Source organism: Rissa tridactyla, chromosome Z (assembly GCF_028500815.1).
Source record: "Rissa tridactyla isolate bRisTri1 chromosome Z, bRisTri1.patW.cur.20221130, whole genome shotgun sequence".
NCBI classification, from domain to species: Eukaryota; Metazoa; Chordata; class Aves; order Charadriiformes; family Laridae; genus Rissa; species Rissa tridactyla.
In genome coordinates, this window is record NC_071497.1 from 48152673 (window position 1) to 48178103 (window position 25431).

Consider the following 25431-nt stretch of genomic DNA (forward strand, 5'->3'; position numbering starts at 1 on the left):
GGTGATGGTCACCTCCTTTAGCTATGATAAATTACCACCACTTTTGTAATATCTGAATTCCTTACAAGCAGTTTGTTTAGCTTTTCTATACTTGGTTGAGCTGAATGAAGGAGATACTTCAATAGATTACAAAACAAGACATTGAAAAATTAAACGCCAGATTTTCAAAGACCTTTTGGTGTGCCATAATCCAATGATTTTAACAAACAAGAAGCATATAATAAATTCAAAAAGCAATTGAAAACATTCTGCACAGATGACCTCTGGAATGGAGATGGAAAACCAGTTTAATTTCCAAAACCAATTTGATGTCTTTTTATCTTTATGCTAAATAAACACACAGGGCTGCTTAGCTGTGTCACCTTGACATATCACCTTCCGTTATGGTATCTATTAGAAGTTCACCCTTATTTGCCCAAATCTGCTGAATACTAATCTCATAAATACCTCTGCTCTGAGCCTCATGTGGACGATACAAGAGACAGAAAGTCAGGCTGTAGAGTGGGTGGGTCTCTCTTTCAAGTGCAGGGTTTTGTGTCAGCACCCACACACGTTTGATATGTTTTTGGGGGGGTTGATGTTGTGGGTTTTTTTTCATGTTCTACAGTTGTCTGTGTTCTACAGTTGTCTACAGTTCTTTCAGAAACCTCTCTTTGTATCCCCCCTTAAGAATACACAGTTCATTTTCCCCCAGTTCTTTCCTTTTGAAACCAAAGCTCCAAAAAAAGATATTGGATTAAAAAAAGCTGCACTGTTTTAGTCCTCATCATTCCAACAGCCTGGAAAACAATGCCCGGGTAAGCTTTTCGCCTGTTTGTGACTGAATTTTGGCTGTAGTACGTTTTCTTGTCCTTGTTCTCAACTTACTCACGAGGTGGCAGCAGAGTTCAAATTTTCTGAAACATCGTTTGGAAACTCCAAATGCCTTTTTCTAGCCTCCTGCAAATTTATCATTTGATTTGTCAGGCAAAGCCAAAAGGACCAGAATAGCATTCACAGTGAAAGAGAAAAGGGAAAACCTGTCGAACTGGTGCAGGAGATAGCTGATCAGAAAGTAATAATAAGCTAAATGTGACAAATGTAGCATTTCCAGTGCATTTTATCAAACAGTAGTGAAAAAAATGGTGCTATTTGAAGGAATCATTATAAAAGACTTTTTAGCTGATTAAAAAATCTCCATCTCTTAAGAAATCTTTTCCTGTCTTGCGTCACTGAAGATGAAGGGTGATTATTTCATTTACATTTGAAGCTGTGTCCTCACAGTACTTTCCTTCTTATAGGCTGCAAGTGTACAATGATTAAAAAAAAATCACATTTCAATCCTCTTGTTGCTTTTTTTGTGACCCCGTGGTCCCCTCCCCTTCCACCAACTTACATCATAGCAAGGAAGCCACCTCGTGAATTTTGCTATGGCCTTCCCTGTAAAATATTTCTGATATTTCCTTTCCTCTTGATTTAACCCCTCACCTCCACTTCTTCCAGCTTTAAATGGCTGGATGGCCATTCCCCATGAAGTGGATGGGCTACCACTCCTCAGAAGTCTTAGCTGAATGCAAAACGCCCCACCCTACTGCAATTCTAATATATGTCTTTCCAAGAAAAATACATCTGTCTGTCTTCAAAACATGACAGGTTACTTTCCCTTTATCCCGTTTACATGTGATTAAAGGCTTCTTTATTTTTGTAGGCTGTTATGAATGACTTTCCACACCTCAGAAGAGACATTATAAGATTCATACATTGTGTTTCACTAAAATGGTGGTGAAAATTACAGCACACTGACTATACCTGAGCAAGACTTCCTCCAAATAGCCTGAGTGAGCACTGAGCGGTTCTTCATGGTCTAACTTTGGTGTGATGGAGTTTTTGTTTTGTTTTGAGAGAAGTTTAGAAAGACTTGAAAACACCTTTTTATCCTCTCCCCCCCCCCCCTTTTTTTTTTCTTGTACTGGTGGTTAATTTCTAATATTGATTAGGAAAACAGCTGCAGCAAATATGCAAACACTCCTCCCTGGTAGAAAGATGTGGACTCATCCCATGCCTTTAACCTTAGCACAGAGAGAAGCATGCTGTTGAAGTCCTTAGGGACTTACATGTCAAACTCATTTGCAGTGATTTTGTGTGACATTTTGTCCTTTGATAAGCAGAAAGATAAGAGCAAACTTTTCTCCTGTGGTAACCCAGCTTCTCAGTAATATTCTGACTAGAGTGACTTATACTTGGAGCTTCATTTATATTGCTTGGTTCAATCTCTTACTAATTTGCATAGAAACCCCTGCCTTATTTGTGCTGGTCCATTAAATACTCCCTCTCTCCCCCCAAACCACCCACCCACCCATCCCCACCTTAGGTGTGCAAGTTGTGGATAGCTTTTGATAGGTCTTTAAGACAAGGACAGTCTTTTCGTTATGCCAGGAAACCACCTTGCCGCTTAGGTTTTGCTGTAACTGAAAACTATAATTTTTTTTCATTTAGAAATATCCTTCGTTTCCACTCAGACCATCAGGGAGCCTTCTGGCAGTGAAATGGGTGGTGCAATCACTCTGTTCCACAAGTATTAACCTGAGCCCTATTTTTTGCAGTGCTTGAAAAAGTTTCTGGACTATATTAGTTGGCTGCACATTCCCCATGGAAATTATGAGTAGTATAAATACATCATAACACTGAAGAAACTTGCGAAATGACCATATGAGCAGAACATTTTTTAAAAAAATATCTGTTTTTTTAAATTCATGTGGAAGTAGTAGCCTCACTGTACAGAAATACACATCTCTCAGGCAGAAGTGAATGTCTAGGGGGATTTAGCTGGCTTGCAGTGGTAGTAAAGCTGTGACTCCTCATTGATACACCACTACACAGACCTCCACCAATTCTTCCTCTTCAAAACAAGCAGCATTTGAAGTCATAGAAATGGGCACAAACAGAAGACAATCAAAACGCAGCTACTCTTGCCTCAGCAAGCATATGTATAGAACTACAGTGAAATATCTTAAAATCAGGAGAGCTGTTTAAAATGCAGCAATGTACAGTAATGATTTCCTTCTGTTGCACAGTCCTGCAAAATTCACAATCAGATAACAACCATTTTTCTATTAATGACACACTTAACTTCATCCTATCTCTTCCTTTACTCTTAATGAAAATTCTAGGTGCCCACTTGTTCACATTTTGAAGTTGAATAGTTAGGCTGGGCTCTCACAAAGGGCATGCTTTTCTGCTACCAGGCAGAAAAGGACCTGGGGGTGTTGGTCAACATCTGCCTGAATATGAGACAGCAGTGTGCTCAGGTGGTCAAGAAGGCCAATAGCATCCTTACTTCTATCAGAAATAGTGTGTCCAGCAGGCCTAGGGAAGTGATCATCCTTCTGTACTTGGCACTGGTGAGGCCCCACCTCACATAGTGTGTTCAGTTTTGGGCCCCTCAATATAAGAAAGAGAGCTGCTAGAGTGTGTCCAAACAAGCTGGTGAAGGGTCTAAAGAACAAGTCCTGTTAGGATCAGCTGAGGGAACCAGGGTTGTTTAGCCTGGAGAAAAGGAGGCTGAGGGTAGACCTTATCACTCTCTACTGCTACCTGAAAGGAGGTTGTAGCAAGATGGGTGTCGATCTCTTCTCCCAAGTAACAAGTGATAAGACAAGAGGAAACAGCCTCAAATTGTGCAAGGGGAGGTTTAGATTGGATATTAGTAAAATATTTCTTCACTGAAAGGGTTATCAAGCATTGGAACAGGCTGCCCAGGGAAGTGGTTAAGTAATCATCCCTGGAAGTATTTAAAAGATCTGTAGATGCGGTGCTTAGGGACATGGTTTAGTGGTGGACTTGGCAGCGCTAAGTTAACGGATGGGCTTGATGATCTTACAGGCCTTTTCCAACCTAAATGATTTCATGCTTCTAAAAAGAAAAAGACCACTTCAAATAAATTTAAATTTTCGATCATTCCTTCAGCTTTAATTGTAATTATTTTTAAAAAACCTGCTATAGAGTTTTTATTGTATTTTTTGCATCCTTTGGCTTCTCTGGTGAGCATACCTCTCGAAAAACAACTCTTTCCTATGCTGATGAAATCAAATTTTTTCCCTTTGCATAACTACTGCAATTCTCAATTTCACAATGACTGAAATGTTGAAACAAGAGTTTCATGATTAGGCCTAATAAGCTACTGGCTACAATTTAATTAGTTATGATCCATGCAGAGTACAGGTTTGCTTGGTTATTTTATTTCTCCTTGGGTCCATCCAGCAACACAGGTAGTATCTCAAAATCCATTGACTGAAGTTTCTTCACTTTTAATAGGTTGTTACCCATGCCAAAGAGGTTAGCAAAACATATATGCTTTATGTGCTTATATATTTTTATATGTACTTATATACCCATAATAAAAATATATGTGATTATCACCACAAGTTCAAAAGGAAACCACAGCTGCAACTAATCATTCCCTTCAAGGGGCTTCTGGTAAAGAATCAAGATACCATCTTCATTTCATATTCAGTCAAGTTAGACTTTCCTTCCAATCAACTTTTACTGTCACAAAGAACCTTTCTAACTCATCATTATATGAACTTGGGGAATTGTATCTGCCACTTAAGAAAATGCATTTTTCACTAGTGCCACACTAAAAACATACAATGTGGTTTGGTTTTGTTTTCTCTGAAGCTTGTCATTCGACCAAACATATCCCTCAGCACATGATCTTTGTGTATATGTATGCTCGTTTGTTTGTTTTTCTGTTTTAATTGACTACTATCATGTATATGTCCCATAAACTAATTTGGTTGGAATTTCTCTTCGTCTTATCCTGTGGGGACAATAAGGACTACCAACAAAGTAAATTATGGTAGGGTGGGCACTATAGATCTTGGAAAATAATTGGGGTACATCAAGTCTTGGCCCTGTGGAAGGCACGTGGGAATTTTCTCTCCAGCTCTAGCAATCCCAATGTTTCTTCTAGAATAAGACTTCACCTTTTCCAGACACCTAGTTCTGTTATCCTAGATCATCCCAATATGAAGCAAAGAGGGCCTGCAATGTTTAACATGAATTAGCCAAGATGACCTTTGATTTCCCAATAGCTTATCATACTGTTGTTCAAATGAGTAATTGGAGGCCACCATAACAAAGACCAGTGTTTGCATGTAACAGAGAACCAACAAGTAATCCTTACTTCCACAAGTGCACCTGAGGGCTCATTTGTACAGCATCTGGCACAATCAGGACAGTAATGCCAGGTATGAACTCTGTCCAAAATAGGGGTAGTGACAGTAGTTTTTTCACTTTGCAGACGATATAAAAAAATTAAACAACTCATCAGGAAAAAGATAAAAGTCCTACATGGGCTGTGAGAAGTATTTTTTTCATTTTTTTTTTCTTTTCCTATGTAAAAAAGGTAACAGGTTTATTTGCTCTGGAATTTAAATGAAAAAGAACAAGACAGAGATAGTGTTAGCTTTTGTATATTGTTACATTTTTTTAATAAGTGATCTTTAGTTATTTTTCTTACATCTGGCTTTCATAAACCCTAGCAGAAGTGAAATGGAAAGGTACAGGCTCAGCTATGGTGTGTGATACTGCTACATCCTTTTTTGATTATTAAGTTATTTACTGCTTTTTCTCTCATGCACTATATGCAGATAACTTGAAATTAAATGCAGAAAAGCAACAAAGGACATACAAAGTTTGAAACAGATCAGTTTTCTTTTTAAAAGTTTATTTGCTTTGCATAGATAAAAACTTTGCCTTTTTCATGATTAATCAAGCAAATAGAAAATTAGGGGCATTCTTTGACTTTGGATAAATAATGGCAGCAAGAGATATGAACGCCATTCAGAATAAAGATACTGAAAAAATACATTCCAGGTTACAGGTTTTTGACATAATACATATGGACTAAGTACCATTCCAGAGAAACCTTACTGTTTAAAGCCTGTATTATATAGACAGCTGAGGTAAATATAAAGACCTTCAGCAACAGTGCTTGAGTGCATTGCACAAACATGAAACTTAGTTATCACTTCCACATAAAGCCACCAGGATGTTTTCATAATCCCCTTTGAGTTCATCCTGTCAATTTAAAAATAAAAAAAAACACAATTGTTAGGATAATGGTCTCAAGGGAAATAAATTTCAGTATGCATACATACATGTACATACATCATTCCTTCACATAAATTAATCATTTGATAGCACATATGTGTTAGCCACAGACTGAGCTTGAACTAAGTATCCTCACTGAAATTATTTGTATGACCTAGAAATAAACATATTCATTTCCAGAGTGGAGCAGAGGCCAATAAAAATCCTGGTAGGCCTCATGGCATAAAGAAAGAAAAGAAGCACAGAAGATTTCTATCTGTCCAGGAGCTTAAGCTGTTCTTCTCTATATAAAATGAAAATGCCTTCCTTGACCAGCAATGTCCCATGTTCAGTAATATTAAAACACTATACACATTATATCTAGGATTATCTCAAACACAGGCTAATAGTATTGCATATTCAACTTGGAAAAAATGAATAATATGCATTACGTATGCAGTGTAATTATTACACCCTGTATTTTCTCATATTTGAATCTACTTTGCAGAGACACATGAATTATCCAGTGTAGCCAAACTACGCCTCAAGCCATTTGGATGCAATCCTTACTTTGGAAGAAAATCAGGTGATGTAACTACATACCAAATTACAGATCACACACACTCATGATGGAAGAATAAAAGTACTATTTGGCACCTACCTGAAAAAGTCGCAGACACCAATAAAAATCAAAAAGGTATTTTGATAGATGTAGGGAGCATGTTTCTACTCCCATCAAGACTTTTTTTTTTTTTTAGTGTAGTCTACTAGTCTCCACAAAGCAAGTTTAGCCTTGTTCAAGTCCCTCACTAGTTTAAATTTTCTGGAAAATACATTGGGTGGTCTGTCCCCTTTAAAAAGATATTTTTATTTAAGTTACCTGGAAAGCAGGCCAAATAAATGTCAAGTTAACAAGATATTTTCAGGAATACCTCAAATGTTAAAAACAAATTGCCAGTTGCATCACATATCTCCCATAAAGCTGTCAATGTAATCATTTCCACTCTCCTGCCAATGAACCTTATATTTGCCCAAGCACAGGAACTCAGGCATATTGTCGTTTCCATTCAACTCTTGGTTTCTACTGTAAGATGATATCCTGAGACATGCACCACTACTAACAAATTGCTATAGCTTTCATGACAAATACGTTGTCCCAGAAAATGAATTCATTCTACCAGCATATGGATCCCAGAAAATGAATTCATTCTACCAGCATATGGATCATTGCGAACATGAATTACTCGGCTACAAGGAGTTACTCAGGACGAACGGGTGACTGAGGAGCAGAAGAGTTACGAAACATTTACTGAATTTCCAAAATCATTCCGTTGTTTGCATTTCATACATTACCTGGCTGAAAAACCTACCATAATGGCTTGGCGGAGAGAGATGCCATACATCTTCTTGTAGTAGCCTTTGATCTCATTCATATCCACTTCATGGCGTGAAACCATGATTCTAATGAGCTCTTTGTGCCTTGTCCCAAAGCCCTGTTAAAAGAAAAAGAAGGAAAAATGAAAAAAAGAAAAAGGAAAAAAGAAAAAAAAGAAAAAAATAAAAAAGAAAAGAGGCTACTTATGTCATTTAAACATTTTAAATCAAAATTCTGTGTGTTAATCCATCACTTTGAAGGTGTACAAGACGCACATCCTATTCCTTTAACATCTCTCATGAGGGAGTCCTCTCACATCCCCCTTCTGTTCCTTATGAGCGTGATTCACTTCTGACAGGCTACCTCCACCCCTGGATTTCCTTTTTACACATTTATCTGTTTCCTAAAAAGAGGCATGTCCTTGACCATGTTTGCTAGACACCAGAGACAACGTAGACTTCACTGCCTTTTTTTAGTATTTTTTTTAAAGAGTGCAATGAACCGTATTTTCATAACGATTCACTCAATTTTTCACATACTGCTCCTAACCAAGTCACAGGAGTTATGAAAATATCTGCACATTAGACTGTTTCAGGATCTTCATCTGCCTCACTCAACAACTTTGCCACAAGGACCACAGAGGTCTTGTCAAAGATTAAGCTTCTACACGGTTTTTGTCCAGATCTCTAATTGCTTTCTTACTTACTTTTCCCTAATATTTTTGCAATTTCATAAATAAGAAAAGTTCCAGTTAGCTTTCTATCACTGTCTAGAGTAAAAGATGTCCATGTGAATGGACAGATGCCTTCCTGAACACACTATAGCAAACAAAGAGCTCCTCCAATGGAAAGGCACTCAGAGGTTTCAAAGGGAAGAACAGAAGGACAGAGAGAAGTACAGTGAATTTCCTTCTGCAGTCCTTTTCCATCACACAAAGGGCTTACAGACCTCTAGCTAACTTGTTAATTTTCATCTCTCAAAGCACCCCATGTTTACAAAGAGAAGTTCTTTCTTTATGTTACCTTCATGGCCAAGTGGAGTTTTTCAGCAAAGAAAGCTGGCTTGCTTGTGGCACACTTCACTGTAATGAAACAATGAGATAAGGTCACATCTGTTATACACATAGCTAGTAACAAAAGGCAAAAGTTTGGAAAGGAAACATTTTAAAAGCAGTCACTGCTGATAGCAGTGTTCCTACCAGCATATCCTACTTATCTACTTCTTTATTACCTTTCTTCAAAACATGGGAGAAGTAGCAATTCCTTTCCTCTGCCTATTCAGAAAGCAATTCAATCAGGGGAGAATAGTTACAAGACTGCGCCCCCTAGTCTACTGCCACAAAATTAAGAAAGTTGTTGCAGTTCCCAAGAAGAAAATTGTGAAAGCATTTGTGTCTTCTACAGCAGAGCTGGGGGTTATGATCTGATGCTTTGTAAACCAAGTTGTACTAAGTACTTGCCCTCCACTTCTGATATTAAAAGTGGTCTGGTGGGACTCATTCTTTTACGCAAAGTGAGCTTGACCTTGACACAAAAGCTGAGAACAAGATGGGTGTCTGGTTTCTGATTCCAGCCCTCATTCACTGATAAGAGTGATTTAAGTGAGTCATGGCCTCACCTTATTGTTCATGAGGACAAGTAATGTTAAGGGGTTTAGTATACACATTTATCACAAACCTTATAAGAATATTTTCTTGAACAAAAGTGCTAAAGTAAATTAGTTATAGTTTTAATAATCATGTATTATACATGTCTTTGAAAAATAAAATTAATAGAAGGGGGTTTGGTTTTGTTTTTTTTGAAGACAGGTTCAAAACTATTGGATTTTTGATACATATTGTGCCTGCTCTGACAGCTCTTTTTGGCATATAAACTTCCTGTAAAGATCTTCCTACACTGACGATACATCTGTTCTCCTTAAAAGACCACTCTACATATAAGGAGAGGTACTTCTACTCACTCATCAGCTTTAACTGGCATTAAATAACTGAATTAAATCACTATGTTCAGACTAGATTTTCCAAAGTACTATTTAGCAAGTTTCTCAATCAAGCAAGGTAAGCCCACCAATGGCTTCCTGTCAGAGCAAGCATAACGGAAGTAAGTTTTCATATGGTCTGTACATATACCCGGTTACAATCTGAAGAACCACTTACCAAGGGCAGTTAGGCAGTTCTCAATATCACCTTTCAGCTCCAAATCCAGTACCTTGTTCATGTCATGCTTGCTGTATTTGGTGTACTTCTGAAAGACTAAATAAGGGAAAAAAACCTCAGTGACAGTGATGAAGATACGTCACCCTCCCTGCATTGCCTCTGCCTTATTCTGCCCTCGCTGCTGCAGCAATGCACAGAGATTACTGATTGTAAACCATCTTGCTCATTTTCTTCAGTCAGCACAGCGTAAATAGCAGTGTTAGTCCATGGACTGGTGGAGTCAGCATAAGGAACGTGACTTTGTTATGATGGTAGTGTTCATGTTCCCATTGATAGGGACAGAGGTGTTCCAATGACTCCACTGGAGCCCGTGACATTAGGTGATGTCCTTCTACCCAGGGCAAACTGGCTGAGGAGCAAGACCATGTTGGGGGGCATACAGAACCCCTGTCACACAGATCCCTTGTGATCACTAGCCATGTGAGGCTTCATGGTAATAGCTTTGTTAACAACCTAAATGATATTGCTCATCACTAGTACGGAAAGAACAGCCAAGCTGCCAACTTCACCCTTAGTCAGTAAGCATGTGCCCAATTAAAAAAACGTTTGCAGCAGTCAGAGTCACGTCTTGATAATCTATATTTTCTCTGAGTTCATGAGCAGACCATGTTCAAAATACAATTCCTTTGAAACACAGCTTCATCCAACCTACCCCTTCGGAGATGTGGATAGCTTCTTGCAGTAAGAACAGTAACAAACACATTAATATCTGTTCCTTTCCTTTTTTCTCCCGCTTCATACAAGGCCTGTCATAAAGAAAAGAAAGCAGTGAAGTTAACATCAGTATAGTAAAACTCAAAGAGGAACGCTGTATCTCTGAGGCTTCCAGCCAAAGGTAGGTCACTGCTTGTCACTAATGAACTCTAGCCTTTGACAACAATCCATAACAGAACTCTACATAACCTCAAGCACTCTAGCTCTACAAGTAATACTTCATATTTTAGTTATGTCATAATAGTACCTAAAGAACACTATGCAGCTACAAAACGTATTTTTAGACATTTTATGATCAACATCTAGCTCTCCTGGTTATATTACATACTTGAACAAGGATATTATGCACGTATCATGATATGCTTACAGGCTGTGTGGGAGCTTAACACAGGCAAGCTTTCTTCAGACAAACAAAATTATCTCTGATATTAACTGGACAAATGTGAAGGAGCAGCCTTCGCACCAAGTACTCCTGGTCTTTCCACAAGTGACTTTAATGGAAAGTAAGAATTAAATCAGCCTCCTTCACTTTCCTCACCTCCTCAAACCTCTCTAGAAGTAATAATTAAAGACCTCCACACCGCAGCAATGAGGATTTAACAAAACTCCCTCCATACCAAGAGGAACAGTATTGAACTTTTGAGCTTAGGCAGAGTATTAATTTACTGACCTTTCATATCTAGGGCTGATGAAAAAACTAAACTCCTTATGTAGCAGGAATAGAAGCAGTATTGCTCAATGGTGTTTTCTTGGTTGTATTTTTTAAAAAAATGGTTTAAAAACAATCTACATTTAAATTGTATCAGTGATGTAAGAATTTATAGGTGAAAACTCAGGAAAGACTGCTAAGATTTAGCAAGATTTTAACAAGAATGGTCACACTAATGGTGGAAGAAATAAAGGAAAGATGAGTTGCTTATTTCAGAATTAGTCAGAAAATGACTGAGAGGTTTACCCAATAATCTTGAAAGGTTCATCATTGTAAAGCAATAGCTATAGCTAACATACTGCAGAGTTCACACTGGTGAAGGTATGGGAGCTGGTTCTGCACATACTTGAGCGCACCCTTGTCCCTCAATTCAAGAACTATGTTATAAACAGAAGAATGTGTCTAATTTCTCCAATTGTTGACATCCACTTCAAATGGTCTGCACACTTTACATGAACGCAAAGAAGTCTTGCAAAAATGTTTCTGAAGCTAAATATTAGGGTGAAGATTTAAATTCCTTCAGATACAGAAGCTTACATGAACTTTTTAAAATAGTATCCCCTCAGAAAAGATTGCTATATAACATACAAATCTCTGTTAGGTCTGCCGTGCATAAGATTCAGGCAGAACATTTACAGCTAGAGTTTGTAAACTCCGTAAGTTTACAGTTTTAAAAGTTTTAAAAGTTTTGTTTTGTTTTGTTTTAAAGTAAGTCAGATGAAGTATGATCTCACCCTGGCATCATTGTCAGCAAGCTCATCATTCACATGGGAATCTTCACATCGGTCAGCCTACATAAATAAACAGAATTTCACTGGCACTCACAATCATTCAGTTCAATCAAAACTCATCATTTTAGAGTTCCACCCTAGCATTCTCATACATAACTTAATACATAATTACAAATAGATAGAGTTATGCCAATCATTCCTTGAATAAAGCCATTGTATTTGCTAATAAATTGGAGATCACTTTTCTGAAGTGATCACGTATTTCTGAAGTCCACAGGAAATACTCTTTCTTAATGTGAAGTTGCCAGTTTGGAAGCTGTGATTTGCTCCATGATGACCATTCAATAGATTCCTTTCAATTTGGTTTGAAACCAAAAGCTGAAAATCAAAATGATGCACACAGATGTATCAAAAAATAATCTCGTGTGCATGTACAGGCTTCATATACATGTACTCAACAATCATGGAATCAAGTATTTATGCATTTTTAAAGGGTCTTTTTATTGGGCAGCTCCAGTATTTAAACTCACCTCCTTTTGAAAATAAATTCACAAAACACATTGTCCACTTGTTAGCTCCCTGCCCCTGTCCCACCATCTAATTATTAGAAACATATCGTAACAGCAAGCCAAAAGGTTTATTTCTCTAATTGTAAGCATTTTTTCTTTTTCAATTTCTAGTCAATTGCCAAGACATTATTGCTGCTATTTTTTCAAGTGCTTACAGACAGTCATCACACAAAAAAGTTTTAAAAAACATAACCGATAAACAATAATAAACATTACCAGTTTTTAAAATGCATTTGAGATAAAATCTCATAGCTTGTTTAAGAACAATTTCATATGATCTGAGAGATATGTAAACAGAAAACAATGCAAGGAAATAAATATTCCCTAAATTCTTATTTATTGCATGTCTTTCTCTAAAATAGTCTTGACAATGTTAATTTTTTATTATGGGTAATGTAACTCAAAATACTTAAGTACAGCATACCTTCGCTAAGGCAACTAAAGCCTTCTGAAAGTCTCCAGATGTGTCAGAGATAATGTCTTGTGTCAGATCTCTCTTTAGCACTGAAATCAAAAGAAAAATGATTCATAGTTTGTTTTAAAGTTATCAACTATATTGACTAGATAATCTTTAAAGGTCCCCTCTGTGATTTTTTCAGTCTTTTCTTAATTTCCCACTTAAGTATGCCCACTAGAAATACTTTCCCTCATTTAGCTTTGAGAGAAGGCGTATATTTGTAACATGTCCTCTAGTCCCTGAGACATGTTGTGAAATTGGTGGCTAAACCCAAAATCTGCTAAAAACATCCTTCACTAAGGTCTCGTGGCTGGCATTATCTTGGGCTCTTGCTTGTAAAGTACAAAAAAACCAAAAGCTTGAAACTTTTTCTGAGCCATTTGTCTTTCATTCTTATTTCTGATTGTTATCAGCACTGAACTCAATCACAAAACTCTTCTGAAAAATCAAACTATTAATTTGAGCTTCTAACTGAGACTATTTCAACGGAAATCTCTTTTAAAATTTAGCTTATAATCTCAGAAAACATGATTTAATTAGTCAACACTGATTGACTGCAGTAAACTACATATAGGAGAGAGACTGCAATACATTTTAGTCACCTCTTCAAACATTGTCCATCTTTAGTTCACTGGTTGTTCATACTGGTAATGTTATCTGTTGCTAACTCAATAATCTTTTTTTTTTTTTTCAAACCTAGTGAGATCTTAAGAGGTCAGCCAAGGCTTAGTTACAAGAGAATTAAAGCAACTGGGTTTTGCTTGTATCCTAGAAAGCACCTAAATCCATGAGACATCTGCAGTTCTGGCAGTGATGACGTGCCTCTTCCTTCTGTTTTGGGATCTACATAGTCAGAAAAAGTCAGTATGATCTCCTCCCCTGCAAATCCTTCAATCTTATGTGAAGCTTCACATGCATCCTACAATGTCATCTCAGCTTTAAGAAGCTGAGAAGTGGAGCTGTGACTGTAATGTGTCTACTGTAGACTTACATCACTAATATTTCTTTCTTGCTCTGAATTACCTTCTTTGTAGTATCTGCTGGCTTCTCTGATCTCTCTGTTGTTTCTTGAGGCCAAAATCTCAATTAAGGTATCTTCATCAGTTCCAAGCCCCTGATAAAAACGGTTGAATTTTTAGACATGTTACTTGATACAACAAACTTAAAATTTAGACCATAAATGAGATGAAAATCATGGACTTGGTTTTGAAAGCCCCATGTGGAACAAGAAAGGAAAATGAACATTGTGCTTCCATGCAATATTGTTATTTCTGCTCTTTTGGAATTAAATTTTTACCACATCTACTATGGCTGGTACGCAAAGGAAGAGTTAAAGAGATCAACCAGTGCACGTAAAAGATAGGAATGTAAAATTTATGAAGAAAAATACCCCCTTCACTTTTCGTTTTCTCTTACACAAACATGTATGTAAACACACTATAGTGTTCTACCACTACCTCAGCAAACAGTTTTCAGAAGGCAGAAAGAGTTCATTCTCACAAAAGAATACCATTTGCAGCCAATCTCCTCCAACCTTGAAATTCAGTGGAGACTGCTGGGTCTTGTTCTTTACCGGTATACCAGTAATTACCTGATATTACCAGTATAGATTTATTTTACAAAATGGGGTTAAAATGTAGACACAAGCTTTGAAATCCAAGTCCAGTGTCACTTACAGGCCCTGAGAATTATTCGTGGTCATTAGGAAAGTTTTTTTCTCAAAATCTTTTGCCTTACCTTCATAGAGGCTCTTAATTCTTCAGCATCAAACTGAGCTGGAGTTTTGAGCAGAGCCACAACAACATCTTCCAGGTGGCTTTTCAGAACTTTTTTCAAGGCTTCTTCCAGACTCTGTGACATGAAGAATAAGAAACACACTAAGCTAAAGAATATTAAGAAGCTGTTGTTCAGCGACAGTCCAAAAATTAAGTCTGATCTCTCATTAATCTTAGTCTACATCATTCCTTTAGCTACTAGAAAGAATTATGAAGCTCTAGTTGAAAATTGTAACTTGTCACCTTTACATTAATCAAAGTGTCAGGGTTTTTCAGTAAGTATTCAGGAGTGTTGTCACACAACATAGTTCCACCTTATTCACACATCTACAGCATCAAAAGAAGGCTCAAAATAGGCTTCTTGTATTTTACAAGAAGGTACTACTCTATTGCTGTCATAGTTATGACTGAGTTTCTTATCTGGATAATATTTTAATTCATCCATTTATTGCATAAAGGATACAGAACTTGCAGTGGAAACTGTGGGCATACTGTCATATTGTCCTACACAAAACTGCAAGTCCTGAAGTTAAGATTTAGGTTATATCCTAATTTTACCTAAATTTAAGTTTAAAAAAAAAAAATATCGGATTTATTCTACCTCCTATCTGGAAATGCTCAGTAGTCTATTTTGTTACACTAAAAGTTACAGCCAGTGTCTCCACCAAGTCCGTGTCAAGTCTGTGGCTGTAAGAGTCAGAAGGTCAACCTGCTTTGTCAGGATACATAAACCAAGGAGATTATTTCAGAAGCAAGCACTATGTCCATAGTTAGTTCTGTTCTGCTTTTGATGGTATGCCAGGAACTAGGGTATCTAATAATCTAACGGCATTTGTCTCTCTGTGTCTTTGAAACTGTATTTTAATTTAGGTCCTTAAAAAATATAATTGCAAGGCTGAAGTTCCTCTGAGGGTGGGGAGGGATGTGAAAACCACAAGTGAGGTTTCCTGAACCAAAACAGGAAATCTAGGCTAAAATGAGATATTAGACTTATTTTCTAAGTTGGTCTTTAAGAGTTAACACCTAGAGTTTCAAAGCAAAAAAATCAAAGGAATCACTTTCCAAGGAGCAAATGCTCAGTAACTCTGTATGGCAACTGTAAAATTGTAATTTCAATTCAATTTCAAGTTACAGGTTCAACTGGATAAAATTTTTAATAGAGAAAAGTAAGAGCAATTAAAACCTTTTCCAGAAACATGCAGTAATTTCTAAGCTACTTAGTTCCAGGGAGTAGCAGTTTTACCATTCAGAGGTAGAACACTGGCCCCTGTACACCGATCCCCATACCAATGTTGAAATACTTGTGTACCAGCATTATGGTCCTACAACCTTCTATCCTATTTAGTATTCTATCTGGGATTGAATATTCAGAGAAATGCCTCCAAGTCGCCTTCTCCATCTCTCCCTTTCTCTCAGCAGGCTGTCTCCCAGGTGGTAGTGAAAACTCTTGCATTCCCAGCAATTTAGTGATTTAAAGGATGTCTAAAGGCATTCAAAAAGATGGAAAATCAGAACTTCAAAATTTGTCTTTTTACTTCAAAATAGTGGCTGCCATATTCAAAGGTTCAGCAATGGCAATATAGTTGCAGGGTATTATCATTTTGTTATGGTTTTCACCAGCTACAGAAGGCAGGAGACTGTAACTTTTTGTGTTATGAAGCTAGAGCTATCTGTGCCACCTGAGCCAGGAGCAACATTGATACTCTGGGTGTAAACTGAAGTTTGACTTGAATATACTTTACCTTTCCTTTAGCTTGCTGATAGGCTGCTTTGATCTGCTGACGCTGAGCATTTGTTCTTTTAGTCAAGATGTCAATGATGGTGGCTTCATCCACACCTATGAGTCACCAAAAAACATGTCTAATATATTAGAAATATAGCTGACTCTAGAGCGTCATTTAGCCAAATAATAATTTTTACATTTTATTATTTGCTTTATGTCATATTTTGATTTCTTGAAAACTGAAGTTTAACCAAAGGAAAAAGTGTAATCATCTACTGACTTACAACTACTGATGTAGTGAAGAAACCAAATTAACAGATTCCCACAGAATGCAGAAACCTATGTTTCTACATTTTCATATAGAAAGTCTTAAAGTGTTCTAACTGCAGAATTTGCACTACAGAAAAACTTAGGAAAAATAAAATAGAATTAGATGGCACACTCATTTAATCCCAGTAAGCCAAATTGAAAAAGGTTTCAAAGCACAGGCAAGGTGCCAAATGTGAATTTCATTAAAAGAGAGAAGCACAACAGATGCATACACTACATTATCAGCATATTCACTCTCTCTTGCAGGGATTTTATGGAAATCAAATTAAAAAATATTAGTATGATAAAATATTTTTTGTTTTTTATAAATTTAATTTTTACAACCCTTCCTTCAACATATTCAAGAACTTTAATGTAGTATTAAGGTCTGAAATTGTAATACAACATCGGGATATCCGAGTTGAGATTCTTTACCAAGTGGCATAATTTGATGTACTGACAAACATTGAAAATGCAGAGCTACATCTCCTGCTTGACACTGCCTCTACGTCTGGCATTTTATTCAGTGCTATTCTCAACATTTCCTAAGGAAGAGTCCTAATGTAGCAGATTAAATATTTGCTCCTTTTACCCTTTACAGTAATAGCTCTGTCCAAAGCAACAACATCAGCTGATGGATCAAAATTAGGGTATGTCTGTACTCCAGGGCCACCTTTTGAGCTTTTCTGCAGAGGGAAAAAAAATAAATAAATAAAATTCCTCATTCCAAAGAATATTTTTATAATGAAGTGGTTTTAGATGTCTTGATAAACTAAGTATTTGGGATTGCCTATTACAGGACTATCAAGGAATATACACAGCTTTGTACCTACAGAGAACTAAATGGACTCAGTAATGGATATGCATTGGATCTATTCCTTTCACACCTCTTACATTAAACAGAAAGTACTTCGTATATTGAAGACCTATTTCTCAGAATCAGTTGGATTCCACAGGAAAATTAACTGTCATGTTAGGCAATTATGTCCAAAGTTAAAGGCTCTAAAACCACAATTAAATCCTACAGGCACTGACAGTGAACTGCTACTGATTTCCTTGCTTATCTTATGCCAACTGACTGTGCATCACATTAAGTGACTTCTCAGCTGCCTCATATGTAAGGCTACAAGCACTTCTTGCATGCAAGATCTTGGAAGAGAGTTCAAGTCCAATCCTACAAGGAAGTGGAGAACTGTTACCCAACTTCTTTGAAATTTGAGACTTAAGCCACATGTTCTTCACAGGCATTATCCACTGTCTGCCTTAGGTGAATCCACTCCTAGACAGGCACTCCCTAGTCAATGTCTAAAGTGCTCTGGGAATAATTAGGGATGATGAATTCCACTACGTGGCAGATTACATGGCTTGCCCTAGGTCAGCAACATGACAAATCAAGTTACTGGAAGGGCCTAGCATCCAACAGCGCTATCTAACTGATGCATACTTGTTTCCATTTTTTACAGAAGCTATAAAATGCCCCAAGATGCTTGGATGAAATACATAAAATTCTCCTTGGTAAGATATATGGTGAGATTTTTTATTAAAAAACCCCAACACAATAGTTTAGCTAAACTCTTTCAGAATCATCCATGCTGTTTTTCCCTTTTTCAACAATTCATTATTTTATTTTTTTCCAATCCCATGCCACTAAAGTTAAATAGCACAAGGCAAATGGCAAGGTCTTACAGATACATGTTTTATATACAGCATTCTGTATAGAATTTTGTACACTTCTAACATCTGATAATTAAATATTCAATTCACCACCCATTTCTCTCACTAGGAGTATTATGAGAGCAGAAGGACTGCATACTTAAAGCAATGTCTTGCATACTTCTGTGATAAGCACAATGACTTCTGTGATAAGCCAACAAAGGAATGAGACTGGTTTGATGCCTTTTTCCTGGGCATACTAGGTTAGTCTTTGTATACTGGTTTCCATGAGAAACATCTAGTAGCAATACAAAACTGTCTGTAACCAACACAACCAGAATGACTCAGGATGCTGGGAGTGCAAGGGGGATAGGATGGTGGAGTCAAAGGTTTATGCCCAAAATGTTGCGGAGTCAAACTCACAAAATCCACAAAGGTCTAGAGCAGAAAACTTTACTGACATTTCCCCCTGTGTGCAATTTTTTTCAAGATGAAAGTTCTTTCATGATCTCCTGTGACTTCACAGTGTGCCGCTTTACCTTTGCTGACAGTCATTTCAGTATCTTAATCAACTCCATTATCACAAAGACTCTCCATGTCATCCTAGTGCAATAACTTTTGACTTCTCAGCACCACAAGCCTCCCTTCTAATCAGTGTCAGTACTGATCATCTGCGATGTTTTAGTACATACTGTAACTACTTCCACCGTAAGCTTCCACTCCTTCCATGACACATGATACAAAAAATAGGACATACACTAGTGACTTTAGTTCCTCCTTTACATTCCTGAGCTCCAACTCATGGCTTCCTGTACCTCAACCTAAAAGTCCCTGTTTATCTCATGTGCGTCATCTGAACATGCTCATACACATTCACACACCGGTGCATCAGATTCCAACTTGAAAGGGGATGACTTGAGTAAATCAGTGATTGGCCGCTGGGAATTACAATTTCATTGCAGTAACCAGGAATTTATAACCAGACTGATACATGCAAATGAGAGTAATTTTTCATCTGATACCAGACTTACTAGGTTATTAGATTATATTAAATTATTGCTGCAATTAAAATGTGTTCCAGTTCTAATCAGCTAGAGTTTTCATTGGTTTTCTTCCCTTCAAATATATGAGAGATGTTTGGTGGCCTATGCCTTTAAATCACTTATAAAAGTACTTGAAAATAAGCATGATGCTCTCAAATGAGATTATACTTACAATACATTCCTGCTCCTGATTTTCCATGAACCATGCTTGCTTCAGAAATTCTGATACCATAGCCATGTTGACAGAGTTTCTGGGAAGAGACGCATCTAGTTACAAACCATTTTTCATAATTTTCAGCACCAATGCAACTCAAAGTTTCCCATTTTCAAAAACCTTTCTCTTGAACTATGACCTCCTGGGGTTAGTTTCCCAAGCAGCAGTTGGCCTGTGCTATTGGAAGCAGGTTACTTTTGTTTGTGTTTGGCAGGTGACGCAATCCTCTACAATTGCTTGTTCAGCCCTATACCCTTAGCTACTTGCAGATGTTTTCGATTAGAAATAGATCACTAACTTAGTTGGACTATTTGTTTATTTACTATGGCAATACCTAAGCATTAGCATTAACTTAGAAAGGGAAGTTACCAGAAACAAATTAGAGTCCGTATGTCCCTATCAGTTAATGTATCAGCTATGCCCATTTAGCTTATCGAATATTTGATTTTGTTCAAATTCAGTGGTAAATAAGTACTCTCGTCTGATCATTTACTGGGGTTGGAGCTATTGTGTATTATGTTAAGACAAAGGATATTATCTCGTCAAATACATTCTCAAGTAATTTCTTCAACTTGCCTCTTTCTGAGGAAGACAAATACAATCTGACTGTTTCACCTACGCTGTTCCTCATTTCTTACATATTCCCTCCAATTGCTACAGAAGAATAGAGCATTGCCCATTTAAGAAGGGGAAAAAAGTGATTTTTGCTTTTTACCGCTCAAAATGAAAATCAGTCCAGCTTTTATATAGGATACCACGCAGAATGGGAAAAAAGACCAATGGTTATGTGGTTTGACATTACGCATGCAAAAATAATGAATAGGTTGCTTCATAACAACCTATGTTGTTATGTTATTCCTATGCGAGTTTTAAAGCATACATATAAACAATATAAACAATAAAGATAATGTTACTGGGTAAACTGGAGTGTCTTTGAATCTAGTGTGAAGAGACAAGATGCTATCCACAGTCTTGGGGGGTACAGATCATATAATGTTGATCATATACAAGAGTATAAAAAATTATGTCGCTTATGCTGCAAACTCATTTGCCTTGCTTAAGCCCTGTGTCCCATTGAAAAGGCACAGAGTAGTCATTTAAAAGTGACGCACATCTAGGAACACGCGGTGTAGCTGCAGCCCAGGTGTTTCTTTTCCTTATAGCAAAACTGTGAAACTTCCATGTTCAGCTGCCAACAAAGCGGCAGTTACCTTCCAAAGCCCTCCTCCAGCCCAGCTCCACCCTTCCCACCCCTCTCCAAGGCAGGAGTCACCTATACTCCCTCTTCCTCAGAAAACCTTTGCTTTTGTGCCCTTCCCTTGGCCCTGAGGGCGCAAAATTCAGCTCCGCCTGTGCTGCTTGAAAAAGTGAAACTGATTTTTATTTATATGTTACTTAAAATAGGCCTCATCTAGGTAAATAATGGTCAGAATATTATGTTGTAAGTTGTAAGGATCAACTTTTATGCACACATCATTTACTGAGGATCAGACTGCTATTAAAACCAGTATTTTATCAAGCTGTTATAGTGACTCCTGCATCCTTATTGTATTGACAGAAGTCGTCCATGAGGCCCGATGAAGTGCCATAGTATCTAAAGTTCTGCTGCATTTTATAGCAGCACAAACAAAGGCCATATGCAGCAGGATAAAAACATTTTGAAGTCTCCATACTAGATGCACTGAGTCACCAACAGTGACATGTACAGATACGTCCGTCGACTAACAGATTCATGGAGTGTGTAACCATTTAAAACTAAGCAACAAGATTCAGCGCCAGATCTGAGAAGAGGTGGGACCAAAACTGCGTTTTGGTTGATAAGAGTAAGACTTCTCAGGAATAAAGCTGGTAGAGCTGGCTCCTCTGAGAACTGCTAACATCTCAGTTTCTTCTGCCTGTCCCCACCCCCACCCTCACACCGAGCTCTAGAGGTTTTACTGCTCTTGGGCATGACTAGAGCAGAAGACTGCTAACGTACACTGATACTTTTTTTATTGAGCCTCTAAACCTTTGTGTCTATCCTAATTTAAATTGGAGATACAGCAAAAGAATTCTGTGCCTTAAAAACTACATATATTTTTTCCTCCTTTTGAAATAAAGACAATTTGACATGCAGATCCATCTATTTCCATCTAGTAAATAAGTAAAGTAATTTTAACAGAAGTCAAAGTAGGCAATGGCTCTTGAGAGGGGCCTTTAGACTTAGTCTAAAGTCTTTAGTCTTTAAAGACTAAAGTCTAAAGACTAAGTCTTTAGACTTAACTCTGCTTGAATTGGCCCAGAAAGTTAAAAAAACAGCTTACACAGAAAACTGTTTACCTGCTTTATAAGAAACTATGGCTACTAAGAAAAAAGGAGACTGTAATCTAGGAAGATAGCCAGCCCCCTGACAGAATAGAGGTCTTTCCCGATGCTTTGACTCATGCCACTCTAAAATGCAAACAGCTCATGTAAATAATACCTAGATCCAGGAGGGATAAACTCAGTCAAAATTATTTTAATTTAGTATGAAAAGGATTGGAAGAACTGATGGCTTTCTGACATATTTTCCTTTACTTTTGAGCTCAGGACAAAGTCTATGAACAGGGAGATGAAAAAATAAAGTCTACAGAGTGGTGGGAACAGAAGGTACCACAGGAAAGTGTGACACTTTTTTGTGGTTACGCCATACCAAATACCTATTTGAGAGTTATTCTGTTTAATAAAATATTGTCCAGGCCATGTGTCCCACTTCCCAGGCTGGAATCTGTAAACATCCCATTTAAAAGCAAAGCGGATCAAGAACTTAAAATTTCTCAGTTTGAAAAAATATTGTGATTGGAATGCATTTTATCATTCCTAATTGGAAAGTTCAGCGTTGCAACTGCAATGGAAAACCAAACAGAGATCCAGACTGAAAGCCCTAATTGTTGCTTCACAAGATTTACTGCAATGTTGCTTTCTGTCTGGCTCCCAGCCCCCAGAAGAAGCACCTTTGAACTAGACATATGCAATTTTTTAAAAGTTTTGAGAAAATATTCAATACTTGTTGAAAATATTTAAAGACACAAACTAGAGTTTTGCACCACAGTCTCATCAAACAACACCATTTCTCCATGCTTATTTACCCGTATAATGAAGTGTATCAGTTATATCATCTCTGATTACTGTCCAATGCTAGTTACCAGGCTCTTGATGTAAATTAAGGTCATTACACCCTATCAGAAAAACAGGCAGTAAATCTAACAGACTAATTTATTTTACAGTGAGAAAGTCTACTAAACATGAATGAAAACATCAGAGAGAAAAACCATCTCATCCTTGGAAAATTCAGTCAAAAGTTTTAGGAGAACAAACCCCAAATGATACAGCCCTTATTTATCTGGTTTTGCCTAAGTTCTTAGCCACAAAACCAGGGTTTGGCTTTTATATTTCTAAAAGGCTGCTTTGCCTTACTTTCATCACTTCATGACCAAAGATCCCTCTACCGTCCCGAAGCAGCAAACTGTTGAAGTAAAAACAGCTGTTTCTTTTTTTAAGTTTCTATACAATGCACATTAGTTTTCCAGCAACTCCAATTTTACTGCAGATTTCTACAGCAGCCTACTACAAAGTCAGAGAAAGCATAGGAGACAGTCAACTCCAAGTAAGTTTACTTTTAATCTTTTAAGCTTTTTTTTTCCCCAATTCTTTACATGCATTAAATAAAAGCAGTAACTGTCCAACCCCTTTCAAAACTGAAAGAATTTCTCCTGCCCACACCCATCTTTGCCCATGCCAGCAAATCCAACCCACAGAAAATTGTACCAGGTCACTTGACAAATTCAGTGTACAATTCTTAAAACTTTGTCAGGTCTACAGAGAGCAGCAAAGAACTACAAAAACCTACCTTCTTCCTTACGAATCGTACTTTTCAGGGTGGCACAGTCAAGAGTAAGAGAGCAGAGGGCTTGCGATGCTTTTATAGCACTGCGCGGGAGACCCCACCTAGCAACCAGCATGTTTGCACAGCCCCAGCAACGCGCTGCTCTTTGCAGCAGCTAAATCTGGGTACTGTCCAAAACACAGAACCACACAAAAAAAAGTCATTGCGAAACTATGTGCTGGAGAAAGCAGGAGCAGATTTCAGAAGGGAAAAGATGACGAATGAGCATGCCTTAGTAGCTCTATTCCCCTGCCATGGCCACGTCCCTCACTGCAGGAAATTACCATAAATCTTCTGGTATTGTAAGGTCAAAATGTTAAAAAACTAAACTTGAGTTACTGCCTTCATGTTTTGACATGTGTGATACTACTTCAGCGAATATATTAAGATATATCTTTGTTCAGCGAAACTTTGAGAGAAAAAGGAGGGAAGAGTCAATGTGGCTTACACACTTCATTGAGCTCTGGTGGCTATTAGCTCTGCTTCCGCACATGGGCCTGTGGAAGAAATGGTCCAGGAATAAGACATGCCTAAAACTTAATATCAATACCCTATATCTTGGTGTTTGGTGGGTTGGGGTTTTTGGGGTTTTTTTGAAAAGGAACTACCTGGAAACTGGCAGGCTTAATAGTAGAGCAATAACTGGCACCTACATAATTAGAAAGTGGTTGAAACATTCAGATTAAACTCTGAAGTTCAAAGTGAGAGTGGCTTGCACAAGATGAGGGATTTTGCCAGCCTGCAGGAAGCAGTTTTCTGCAAGCATTTCCTCACCAAACCAGCCAAACACATTTTCCAGAGCACGTCCAGCACAGCTCCATGCTTTGTATCACTAACATCTCAGATTGGCCCGGAACATGATGCCCAGTAAAGAAATACCACTTCCTGAAACAGAAGCATTTGCATCTAGCAGATTGGCCTGCCGTCCTGCTTTCTGCTGACTTGGACATGCTGCAACACACAAGTACCTCCAGAAAGAGGAAGTATGGCTGATCTGCCTCTGACAAACATACATGAAATGCAGTCTGCCCTTGAAACCCAAGTGTAGCAATTAATAACATGAGGAGGAAGGGGAACAGACTGCTAGGTAGCTTTAGAGGGAACACTCGCAAACTCTTCAAATTTAGCAAATCATTGTGCTGGGTTGCGGGTGCTGGGAGTCAGCTCAGGATCAGCACAGCCAAGAGTGTGCCCATCCCACCGGGCCAAGGGAAGAGCCTTCAGTAGTGCTGTGGGAGGCAGTGGCCAGGCCACCCCAGCCCTGGGACCTGCCTTCCCTTGCCACCTGAACGCTTGGTCCTCACCTAAGCCACCACTTTGAGCCAGGCTGGGACTGGCAGTGGGATCTGAGCTGGGCCCAACCTGGAGGCTGATGTCCTGTCCCGCCCCATCCCCATCTCCAACCCCAGGGAGGTGCCCTAATGCCTGGGGCCGGGGCTGCCCCCAGTGCCCCATGGTACTGTAATGTTCCCTTGCACATTGTCCTTTCTTTTTTTTCCTGTGCATTTCACAAGTTATTTGACAAAAGTCTTTCAGATATTTTCAATAAGCTAAATAATTGAAGCAAATAATTGAAGGAGCTGACAGCGATATTTTGAGCAAGCTGGCAGGTTGTATTTTGTTTTGTTTATTTGATTATGATGTGTGAAGTTCAAATTACTCCCACCCCCTTGACTTTCTCCATGTCAGTAGGACACTACCAGTCTTACTTCACTGCTGTCAGATGTTGGCCAAAACCTCTGTTTACACTCTTTTTCTGGGACTGTTTCCCTTGTCTATTAATGAGTGTGGCTAATTACAAGCCATTTATACTGAAAAGCTGGAAACCTGGTGCACCTAGCTGAGTCTTTTGAAGTACTGAAATAACCTAGAAAGCTGGCTAACACAGTTTTAGAGCATCTTTATAAGTAAGTTTTTGGCATTTTGCCAGTGAAGAAAATAGCACAGCAGCATTTACTGCAGGCCTGT

The 25431-nt window shown here is 38.0% G+C and overlaps 1 protein-coding gene across 1 annotated transcript; it reads right to left on the bottom strand.

The window, feature by feature from the left end:
• Positions 1 to 5431: 5431 nt before the first annotated feature.
• ANXA1 (annexin A1) lies at positions 5432 to 23558 on the bottom strand. The gene is made up of 13 exons (XM_054186783.1): positions 23428 to 23558; positions 19518 to 19596; positions 17242 to 17335; positions 16360 to 16454; positions 14580 to 14693; positions 13866 to 13956; positions 12810 to 12889; positions 11820 to 11876; positions 10315 to 10408; positions 9603 to 9698; positions 8470 to 8528; positions 7443 to 7565; positions 5432 to 6060 (listed from the first exon to the last, which is right to left on the bottom strand). The coding sequence occupies exons 2-13, from the start codon at positions 19581 to 19583 to the stop codon at positions 6001 to 6003; spliced, it is 1029 nt and encodes a 342-aa protein (XP_054042758.1). The 5' UTR covers positions 19584 to 19596; positions 23428 to 23558; the 3' UTR covers positions 5432 to 6000.
• Positions 23559 to 25431: the final 1873 nt, after the last annotated feature.

Excerpts from the sequence above, each read along its gene's own strand:
- ANXA1 (XM_054186783.1), bottom strand. The coding sequence starts at position 19,583 with ATGGCTATGGTATCAGAATTTCTGAAGCAAGCATGGTTCATGGAAAAT. Across the intron at positions 12,890-13,865 it reads CAGCAGATACTACAAAGAAG|TGCTAAAGAGAGATCTGACA; the intron begins GTAATTCAGAGC and ends TTTTGATTTCAG. Across the intron at positions 8,529-9,602 it reads GAACTGCCTAACTGCCCTTG|TGAAGTGTGCCACAAGCAAG; the intron begins GTAAGTGGTTCT and ends GTTTCATTACAG.